This window comes from Sinocyclocheilus anshuiensis, unplaced genomic scaffold, assembly GCF_001515605.1.
Source record: "Sinocyclocheilus anshuiensis isolate Anshui unplaced genomic scaffold, SAMN03320099.WGS_v1.1 scaffold205, whole genome shotgun sequence".
Classification (NCBI taxonomy): Eukaryota; Metazoa; Chordata; class Actinopteri; order Cypriniformes; family Cyprinidae; genus Sinocyclocheilus; species Sinocyclocheilus anshuiensis.
Window position 1 is genome coordinate 1,433,555 of NW_015536497.1, and position 10,977 is coordinate 1,444,531.

General features: G+C 38.4%; 2 protein-coding genes across 4 annotated transcripts in view; both read right to left on the reverse strand.

The window, feature by feature from the left end:
- Nucleotides 1-715: 715 nt before the first annotated feature.
- LOC107687699 (serine-rich adhesin for platelets-like) lies at nucleotides 716-3,955 on the reverse strand. Of its 3 annotated transcripts, none has more exons than XM_016485159.1 (4): nucleotides 3,837-3,955; nucleotides 3,706-3,761; nucleotides 1,474-3,600; nucleotides 716-1,350 (listed from the first exon to the last, which is right to left on the reverse strand). In XM_016485159.1, exons 1-4 carry the CDS (start codon nucleotides 3,854-3,856, stop codon nucleotides 716-718), a joined length of 2,838 nt encoding a protein of 945 aa, XP_016340645.1. In that variant the 5' UTR covers nucleotides 3,857-3,955. The 3 variants fall into 3 exon arrangements, with proteins under 3 accessions (XP_016340645.1, XP_016340639.1, XP_016340630.1); XM_016485153.1 differs by having other exon boundaries at nucleotides 716-1,410; XM_016485144.1 differs by having other exon boundaries at nucleotides 716-3,600.
- Nucleotides 3,956-4,713: 758 nt separating this feature from the next.
- The window catches only part of LOC107687718 (V-type proton ATPase subunit B, brain isoform-like), a 7,852-nt gene continuing 1,588 nt past the window's right edge, over nucleotides 4,714-10,977 (reverse strand). The window contains exons 2-14 of the mRNA XM_016485169.1: nucleotides 9,540-9,595; nucleotides 9,072-9,170; nucleotides 8,882-8,975; nucleotides 8,722-8,799; nucleotides 8,471-8,610; nucleotides 7,543-7,644; nucleotides 7,364-7,461; nucleotides 6,904-7,027; nucleotides 6,664-6,814; nucleotides 6,493-6,575; nucleotides 6,288-6,392; nucleotides 5,983-6,112; nucleotides 4,714-5,622 (exon numbers count right to left, since the gene is read on the reverse strand). Of these exons, the coding sequence (XP_016340655.1) occupies nucleotides 5,486-5,622; nucleotides 5,983-6,112; nucleotides 6,288-6,392; nucleotides 6,493-6,575; nucleotides 6,664-6,814; nucleotides 6,904-7,027; nucleotides 7,364-7,461; nucleotides 7,543-7,644; nucleotides 8,471-8,610; nucleotides 8,722-8,799; nucleotides 8,882-8,975; nucleotides 9,072-9,170; nucleotides 9,540-9,595 (1,397 nt within the window). The 3' untranslated portion in view covers nucleotides 4,714-5,485. The remainder of the gene's footprint in view (nucleotides 5,623-5,982; nucleotides 6,113-6,287; nucleotides 6,393-6,492; nucleotides 6,576-6,663; nucleotides 6,815-6,903; nucleotides 7,028-7,363; nucleotides 7,462-7,542; nucleotides 7,645-8,470; nucleotides 8,611-8,721; nucleotides 8,800-8,881; nucleotides 8,976-9,071; nucleotides 9,171-9,539; nucleotides 9,596-10,977) is intronic.

Consider the following 10,977-nt stretch of genomic DNA (forward strand, 5'->3'; position numbering starts at 1 on the left):
ACATCTCTTTGGCCAAGCATTCAAATAATGCATCTCATAATCTTGTACTGCAGTTATATCTGATCAAATGCACATTCTTTAGCTTGGGTTAAACAAACCAATTTTGCTTGGTTGGAACAGCAGCTACGCTAATAGTCTTTGTTTCTGTTTTTGCCACTAGGATTTACACAAGCTTCAGTCTGGATTCAGAACACCCGAGAAGAGATGATTCCAACTCCTCAGAGGACCTCAGATGACGCCAACCCTGAACCAAACAGAACTACCAAATTTTGCTATAAGTTTGATTGCATCATAATTGCTGTTAATAGTGTTCATCGTCTGTTTGATTACATCTTTGATTTCTTCATACATTTCTGCCATATGCACATTAACTGACAGTCACCACTGATAAGCTACCACTACATATTGTAGAAACTTAATTTGCTGTAAAACTCCTTTGCAACGATTTGTATCGTGAAAAGCGCTATACAAATAAACTTGAATTGAACAATCAACATTGTCAGCTGGCTCTCCTGACACGAGTTCTGTTTCACAGTGAAAAACAAAGTATAACAGAACATGGGTGATGTTCTCTGCTTTCATGGCATGTTTGTGGCTGCCAAGTTTCAGCTATATAAAAGCACGCAACATCCAGTAGGTGACACTTGCTCGCTCTCATTTGCTTAAAAAATAAAAAAAATAAATCTGACAAGCAGCATTCAGGCCACACCCCCGATCACTCTACGATGATAGAAGCCAGCCGCTTCAGAGAACCCTGAACAGTAGTAGATGGACCAGCTTGGGGTGAGGACAGTGATACACTTGCAGAGGACTGAGACCCAGGGGCAGACTGACTTGCAGCATCTTGAGGCTGAGGTGATCCACCATAAGCAGTGCTTCCCTGCAGAATAAATGGAGTAGAGGACCCTGCCTGGGTGCCAGAGCTGCCTATGAAGGTAGAAGCCAGCCGCTTCAGAGAACCCGGAACATTAGTAGATGGACCAGCATGGGGTGAGGACAATAATAAACCTAGATATGACGATGGCGACCCAGGGGCAAACTGGCTAGTGGTACCTTGAGACTGGTCAGAACCACTGTAAGAGCTGCTCATTCCTTGTGAGGCAAAACCTGTAGAGGCCCCAAACGAAGCCCCAGAGCTGCCCTGGTAGGCAGAGGTAAACCGCTTCCGAGAAGCCTGAACATTAGTAGATGGACCAGCTTGGGGTGAGGACAGGGATACACTTGCATGGGAGGAATAAGATCCAGGGGCAGACGGACTTGTGGTATCTTGAGGTTGAGATGAACCACCATAAGCGGTGCCTCCCTGCAGGATAAATGGAGTAGAAGACCCTGCCTGGGTGTCAGAGCTGCCTGCGAAGGTAGAGGTAAGCTGCTTTGGAGAGCCCCAAATAGTAGACTGACTGGCAACACCTTGGGATGGGGATAATACACTTAGATATGAGGGAGAAACGGGTGCAAATTGACTTGCAGTACCTTGAGGCTGTGGTGATCCATCAAAAGTGATACTTCCTTGCAGGGTGAAGGGAGTAGAAGACCCTGACTGGGCTCCATAGCTAGAGGTAAACTGCTTTTGTGAACTCCGAACACTAGTAGAGTGACGGTCTACACCTTGGGGTGACAACACACATTTGCAGTATACGCTTTCATATGGAGAGCTAGGGGTAAACGGACTTGCCGTATCTTGAGGCTGACGTGATCCACCATAAGCAGTGCTTCCATGCAGGGTGAAGAGAGTAGAGGATCCCACCTGGGTGCCAGAGCTGCCTGTGTAGGTAGAGGTAAGCTGCTTCCGAGAACCCTGAACAGTAAATGGACCAGCTTGGGGTGAGGACAATGATAAACCTGGATATGAGGATAGAGACCCAGGGGCAAACTGGCTAGTGGTACCTTGAGACTGGACAGAACCACTGTAAGAGCTGCTCATTCCCTGCGAGGCAAAACCAGTAGAGGCCCCAAACTGAGACCCAGAGCCCTGGGAGGCAGAGTTATATTGTTTACGGGAACTCAAGGCACTGGTGGGCTGACTGGAAGTGCTTTGGGGCGAGGAAATGGGCTTGGAGTAGCCAAGAGCATATTGACTAGAGGTAGCTTGAGACGGTGGAAGCAACCCCCTGTAATAGTTCCCTCCCCGAGATGCAAACTGACCGGAAGCTCCCATTTGAGACAGAGAACCAACCTGTGAAATTGCCCTATAGGAAGACCCGCTATTTGTGGTAGCTTGGGGTGCAGACATGGGAGCGCTTACATATTTGGTAGGGGACGAGGGAGCATATGGACCCAGAGTGCCCTGAGGTTTGAGCGATAACCTAACAGAGCTACTACCTCCTTGCACAGGGATAAAATGACTGGAAGTTGCCAACTGAGTGCCAGACCTGCTCTGGGTGCTTGACGTAGACACATTAGGTGAACTCTGAACATTTGTGGACTGGCCAGAAACCCCCAGGGGTAAAGAATCAAGCTTGTTAGCCATCAGGGATCCTGGAGTATACAGACTAGAGGCACTGAGAGACTGGGACACACCACTGTAACTGCCACTCCCTACTCGCGTGGGGACAGATTGGACAGAACTTGCAAACAATTCAGCCCCAGAGCTACCCCGAGAAGTGGCGGAGCCTTGAGCCTGGCTAGATAAGCTACTGTAAGAGACACTGCCCTGAGTGTACAGAGGTGTAGCAGCATCTGTTGACTTGTAACTGCTCTGAGGGCTAACCATATGTAGACTAGGGGAGCTTTGACTATTAGTAGACTGGCTAGATACCACAAAGGGCTTAAACTGACTGGACATCTCTGAAGATTTGGTAGACAAGTCAAGAGGACCAAGCCCTGCCACTTCCTCTAGAAGAGAAAAACCAGAAGCTAAAAAGCTCTGGTCACCACTGGACTGGCTAGAAATGGGAGAACCGATCATGGTATTGGAGTCTGGGGTATACTGACTAGAGGCACCTTGAGACAAACCACTGTAACCAACTTCACCCTGAGAAGATTCAGGTTGACCCAAGCTTTCTGAAAGTAGTGCAGGGCTACTCAGAAAACTGGAAGTGGCACCTGGAGCAGATGAACTGCTGTCAGAGACCTTCTTAGAGAACACAGGCAAAGAGGCTTCTGCCAGTTTAACAGAGGTTTCCTGGGAGCTGGACACATGCAAAGTATCACTGGTGGATTGGCCAGAAACACCAAGCTTGGCAGGAAAGCTACTACGCTCTCCTAGGGTGGAAACAACTTGTCCAGAACCACTTCCAGCATATTGGGTCTCCAAACTTAATCCACCAGCAACACCTGGAATGGTTGATCCAGAGGATGCCAAACTTTTTGAAGGCTGTTGACTCAGGGACAGAGGCAAGGAAGCCGAGACAGAGCTGCTTGGAGTAGTTTGGGCATGGGACGTTGACTGATAGCTGTTGGAACCACCTTTGACAAACTGAAGTAGATTCAACTTGGACTTGCTTTTCAGGGGTTTGTTAGGGAACAAACTGGAGCCCACTTCTTCAACAGGCAAAATCCCAGTCACATGGACCTCTGACATAGAAGACTGGACTGTACGAGGTGAGAAAGTGTCAGAAGGCTGACCCCACCCATGATGGGTACCAGAATATGCTCCACCTATAGAATTAAACAAAACAGAAGACTTTTGCACACCCACAAGTCCCACTAAACATGCATTCCGTTAAAATAAAAGTGTGTTTGTGTGGCGGGGGCAAAACTCACCTTTAAATCCATCAGCATTCCTCCAAAATAACAAAATGATTACTAGCAAGGGTAACCTACAATTTTTAAAAGACACATTAGCAAATGTTTGGGGAGTCACTCACAAACACAGATTGAATGAACAAGCTCACCTTTTCCACCTTTGATCCATGGCCAAAAAAAAACAAAAAAAACAAAACAAAAAAAAAAATCCAAGTACTCCAAAAACCCAATGTTCACGTTCTCAAACCACCACACAGAATCAACAAATCCAAGCATGCATGCAACTGGAGGTAAGTGTATTTTATAGGCCTTTACCAGTCCAATTAGAGCAAATGACTAATTATATGAAATATTGTTCACCTGGGAAACTCCGCGTTAAAAGATAATTGATGCTTGTTTTGTGAAGGCTCTGATACCCTCTGCAGTTTAAACATTTTAAAGCATCTAAATAATCCCAGAACATTACTGTCACTGTGTAATGTCTACATAAGATATCCTCATAGACCCACCTTATACATAATATTCCACGTCATATTAAATAAAAATGTAATTGGATAATGTGCTAATTATATTACTTTTATCAAACTAATTTTGATATTAAAATCAGTTTGCTATTAATTATATCTTTTCATATTAAATAAAAATGTGGTAATTGGATAATGTGCTAATTATATTACTTTTATCAAACTAATTTTGATATTAAAATCAGTTTGCTATTAATTATATCTTTTTATAAAAAAAAAAAATGTTTCAAAACTTTTACTGTTTGATCAGTACTTTTGTACAGCAATGTGTGATTGTGTGCACATATGTGTGGCATAGATTTTATGCTAAATTAGGTGGAGATTAAAAACAATCCTGTACCTTTTCTTATTGTTTGAGCTAGCAAGTTACATGAACAAGGCTATGCAAAACTACATTTTCTGGTGAAATGAATATGTACCCTCTTGCACAAATTACATCAGTATTGATCAACACCAAACCATCAATAATTATATTTGATTACTATCAGCATGATTATTCATTTATACTACATCAAGGTTTATTTCATGAAGCAAGTGTTTACATGCATATTTTAAATATAGCATTCATGCATTAGGACAACAATCACTTCAATATGAATTCACTTGATATCACACACTTTACCACAGTACATACATTCATGGCACCAAAATAAATGATAATAAACATATTGCTTACACAAACATAAATTACACATTTTTATACAAAAACAGTACATAAATGATAAATCTATTGCTCAGTGGTTTTTTTTTTTCATCCTTTGATTTGATAGGGCCACTCTGCTTTTCTATTCCTTTGTAATGCACTCTATGAACATATGGCTTCTTTTCATACTTTATGATAAATATGTACTTTTATATATAGTGTATTCATTATAATGATGAAAATTTCATAGAATACATAAAGCCATCATACATTCAACTTTGCACTTCTAAAGTACAGAAATGGACTGCTTTATGATGCATAATAATAGCTTTGTCAGTTGTTCAAAATGTTGCCAGCAAACTATTTGTTCAGAACACATTTTGACACACTGAGCTACACTCACACACAAAAATACTTTCACACTGCGGTGTAGCAACATTCATACAATATTTGCTTTACTATTCAGCAACACTTACATGACCAAGAGCAGAAATGAAACAACTTTGTATTCCATCAATGTAGACTCAGTGTACTTGATTTGAACAGAGAGAGTGAGTAACATCTAGAAGTGTAGAGGACAGATTCACGGCTGATTGACAGACAAAGTGAACAAACGAGGAAGGAAGTAAGACTAATGTTTGGAGTCTCTGGGATAAAACTCAGCCAGAGTGCTCTGAGGAATCCTTTTCAGCATCTCCTTGGGGAAGATTCTCAACAGCTGCCAGCCAATGTCCAGTGTTTCAAACACAGTTCGGTTCTCATATGCACCTGTGGCACAAAACATGTTAGGCTCATTCTGAAGTTATATATAGAGCAGCCCGTTTTGCTTTTCATGCAATCATATGCACAAGCTGAAAACGTGTGGTAACCCCTGCAGGTACACATTTCAGCCAATAAGCATAAAACAAGAGACACAATCAGAATTAACTGAAAGTTATAATTAAAACTATAATTAAACTTACACTATAAACTACAATTAAAAAAAAAAATTTTTTACTAATATTACATATAGCACCTTGAGAAAATATTGTTTCATGTTTGGTGAGAATAAACATTTTAATTTGTTACGTGTTTAATGGGGAATGAGAGTTTTTTTTTTTTTTTTTTTGCTCTCCTGTTGTTACTTACCCTGGGAAATAAAATTCTTCTCAAATTTCTGTAAGAACTCCAAGTACAACAAGTCATCTGATGTCAGTGCTTCTTCCCCAACCACGGCCTTCATCGCCTGCACATCTTTCCCAATGGCATAACAAGCATACTGCAAAAGATGAGAAGCAATTTAAATCTCCGTACACAACATCCTCAAATTGTAACAATATTAAAACTATATAACAATTTGATCAAATAAATGCAGCCTTAATGAGCATAAGAGACTTCTTTCAAAAACAATTTTGATTAATACGAATTTGAAAATATTTTAAGTCCATACTTACCAGCTGATTAGAGACATCTGAGTGGTCTTTGCGTGTCATTCCTTCGCCAATGGCTGACTTCATCAATCGAGACAAAGAAGGTAGTACATTGATGGGAGGATAGATCTGCACAGAAATATCAACAATTACTATAAAACAGCACATGAGATTCAATCATGTACTATATAACTGATGTTCAGACTGTAAGCTTGCTTCTATGTCTTGCCTGTCTGTTATGAAGCTGCCTGTCCACATAAATTTGACCCTCAGTGATGTAGCCAGTTAAATCGGGAATAGGATGGGTAATATCTGTGTTTAGGTGATGAAAATAAGTAAGTAAACCATTTATGATGGTTAAAGGATTAAAACAAGAGTAGGTAGGAGTAGGTTTGCTAACCATCGTTGGGCATAGTGAGGATTGGGATTTGGGTGATGGAGCCATTGCGTCCCTCCACACGTCCAGCCCTCTCGTATATTGTTGCCAGATCAGTGTACATGTAACCTGGGAAACCACGTCGACCAGGAACCTCTTCTCTAGCTGCTGAGACCTTCAAGATGATAGGATTTAATGCATAGTTATAAGTAGCATGTTTAACTTTGATGCTAATGGCTGTCAGTATAAATTCACACATCGTACCTCTCGTAAAGCCTCAGCATAAGAGCTCATGTCTGTCAATATGACCAGCACGTGTTTCTCACACTGGTAAGCCAGAAACTCAGCTGAGGTAAGTGCAAGGCGAGGGGTGATGATGCGTTCAATGCTGCATCAGGAAATCAAACATTGTGGTCCAAGTCACATCAAAATATTTTCAAAAAGTCATATTTCTGAGTCATTATTTACTCACATTCATGTCGTTCCAAACCTGCAAGACCTTCTGAAGGATTGTACTGGTTGCTCTTCTGTAACCCATTTAATTTTGGTCCACTTGGAATCATTTAGACTTTTATGGAAGTTTTTATGGTGCTTTTACTCATATTTAAAACCCAAAAGGCTATATATGAGTTTGGAATGACATGATGGTGAGTAAATGATGACAATATTTCATTTTTTAGAGAACTATCCCTTTACTTTGAAGAATATTTTAGAAGATACTGACGTGGGATCATTGGCCAAATTTAAAAAGAGGCACACGTTGTCCATGGACCCATTCTCTTCAAAATCAGACTTAAAAAATCTTGCAGTCTCCATGTTGACCTAAAGATACAAGTAACGTCATGAAGATATCCCACTCGTATGGATGTAGATTGCAAACTTTTAATCAGAAGTGCTCCTCACCCCCATGGCAGCAAACACAATGGCAAAGTTCTCCTCACTGTAATCCATCACATCTTTGGACTTCTTCACCAATCCCGCCTGACGACAGATCTGTGCAGCAATCTGAAAAACACACATTACAATGAGAAAAAAAAAAAATAGGTTCAAGGTTCAACTGTAAGGTAACTAATTGGTAAACTTGGTCAAATGGGCATTTTGTGGTATTTTCCACTATACTGCTATGTCAAGATGTGTGCAAGAGTGCAGTGGTTAATAATACACAATAAATTGGCTTGATTTGAGCCACTGTGTCTGATTGGCTGATTAACTGTGTGTTTATTATTTTTATATTTGCTATTGCTACATTGCATTTTACATACAATTCTGTTCAAATGTTTGGTTGTCAATAAGACTTTTTAATGTTTTTGAAAAACATTGTCTCTTTCGATCACCAAGGCTGCATTTATTTGATCAAAATTATTTATTACAATAAAAAAAAAACGGTTTATTATTCAAATGCATTTTAAAATGTAATTTATGTAATTTATTTTTCACATGATCTTTCAGAAATCATTCTAATATGCTGATTTGCTGCTCAAGAAACATTTCTTATTATCAATGTTAAAAAGAGTTGTACTGTGTAATATTTTTTGGTGGAAACTATGATATATATATATATATTGTTTCTCAGGATTATTTGATGAATAGAAAGTTAAAATGAACCATTTATATAAATATAAAGTACTATTATAAATGTATTTACTGTCAATTTTGATTAATTTAATGCATCCTCACTGAATAAATTAATTTAATTAAAACAATCCAACATGTGTGTGTGTGTCTTCAAGGAGAATCACCTTTTATATAATCATGCTTTTATAAATTCAGCATCCTTCATACCTTTAAGATGAAAAACAGAAGAGAATGAAACATTAAATATACATCTCACCTCATTGTGGGGCAGACCAGCCGCAGAAAAAATGGGAATTTTTTGGCCTCTTGCAATACTGTTCATGCCATCAATGGCAGAGATGCCGGTCTGGATCATTTCCTCAGGATAAATACGACACTGAGGATTAATTGGCTGACCTACAGGAAGTAGGAGGAAATTGGATGGTACACACATATCATCAATACTCAAAAATGCCACTGATGAAAATTTGTGAGCATAATAATTAATGTGGCCTCATTGAAATGTACCCATAATGTCTAAGTAGTCCTCCGCTAGCACCGCAGGCCCTCGATCAATCGGCTTTCCTGACCCATTGAAGACCCGACCTGTAATAGACTTCTAGTGTTAGCAAATACACATGATAAAAAAAAATATCAGATAGCTTCAGAACGTCTCTTTTATTCTTACCCAGCATATCCTCAGACACAGGCGTACGCAAAATGTCCCCTGTGAATTCACATGTGGTTTTTTTGGCATCAATACCAGACGTTCCCTCAAACACCTACAAATGAAATAATGAGGGATGCTACTGATCAGATTTCCACAATGGAGGGAAAAAATTAAAACATAGATTTTTCAGAAGGTCTCGTTCCCTGACCTGAACCACAGCTTTGGAGCCTGTGACCTCCAGCACTTGTCCGCTCCTCTTGGTGCCATCAGGCAGAGTCAGATGAACAATCTCAGCATACCTCGGGAACTGAACCAGATATACAAATGCTACTGAGCAACTGGTTAACGTTACATCAAGAACTTCAGAATAATCCAGTACTTTCCAAACAAATGAGATGATTGCCTTGGCATCTGGATGCATGAATATAAAGACAATAATGAACATCTTAGTAATGGTAAATCTGTACGGCTGTAACTAGATGGGTTATTGAGTAGAAGTGGGCAAGTTGTCATTACCTATTTATATGAAAATAGTTTATATTGTTCTTTATTTTATATTTTATACCCAATAAGTAAGCAGTGAGTTGAGGCTCCGCATTTGGATGCATCATGTTTCTAAAAAACAATACAAACAAGATGGATAACAACGGTAATATATACTATAGAAATCCAATACCTTCACTTGATCCAAAATCACCAGGGGTCCATTAACACCAGCAACAGTTTTATACGCTGTGCACACAATAAACAACAATGTCTAAAGAGTGTTTTTGTAGTCTAAATCAAATTACAAACATAACTAAGTCACACAAATTCTACAAAGTTTATTTTTTTCTTTTAATTACATGAACAAAGATCAGTAAGCACTGCATTGAGAAAAATAAATAAAGTAAAACAAATAAAGCACATATCACCTGATAAAATATGACATCATGTTATGGTCAAAGTGTCTTTAAAAAGAAAAATAAAGGAAAAGAATGAGAATGTAATTTATAATGTATAAAAAACATAAACCCAAATAGAAATAAATAACAGACTAAGATGCTCATAATCAGAAAATAAAAGGTCATGATGCCTTAGAAATGTTATTCCTAACATTTTATTTATTGTTTGTTTTAGATAAGATTTTTTTTTACTAAAATGATTCCATATTTGAGAATTAACCAGTTTAAATTTCAAATTTGTTAAAGCTCCTTGCATGTTGTGATGTCATCAGTGCATTTGATGATGCTGCCATCTATGGCAAGCCAATTTAGCATTATTCCTTATAACTAACTAATATGTATTTTTATGTTAATAGTACTTATTTTAAATAAAATATATATTTTTTAAATAAAAAAATATATTAATAATAATAAAAAAAATAATAAAATCAATTAATAACCAGGATTCTACTTCATTTCACTAGCAACTATTCATTAGATACTAATACCAAAGACTGTAGATATTTAAAGACAGTGCACTCATATTACTTATGAATGAGAGAAAGTGCAATGTGGCATCTCAATGTGGCAGAATAGTCCCGCCTTCTAAATAAAACAGCCAATCGCTAATTGGTAGTCATCTCGTCACTGCAGCTGCAGATGCTAAAGAAACAGTCAGTGTTCTGAGTGTTATGTTTTGGTTTTTTTTTACAATAATTTAACAATTAAGACTGTTGTTGTCAAATTTCATTGGTGATTTCAAATATGAAATTTAATTGTAAGATTGGTGAACATATTTGGAGAATCTGTTTCCCATTCAAAGAGATGTACTTGCATGATTGAAATAGTTGCCCAGCTAGTGAAATTACTTGCCTTAAAGGGACTTTGTTTATACTTCTTTTAATAAGCACTAGTATTTTTCAGTTTTACTAGTAACTACTTATTAAATACTAGTATGTATTTCTTTCCTGCTTCCAGTAGTAAAAGATATCTATTCCATCATTACTGGTAAGACATTTAACATTTATGTCATTAAAGGGGTCATATGATGTTGCTAAAAAGAATATTATTTTGTGTGTTTGGTGTAATGAAATGTGTTTATGCGGTTTAAGGTTCAAAATACACATTATTTTCCACATACTGTACATTATTGTTTCTCCTCTATGCCCCGCCTTTCTGAAACATGTCGAT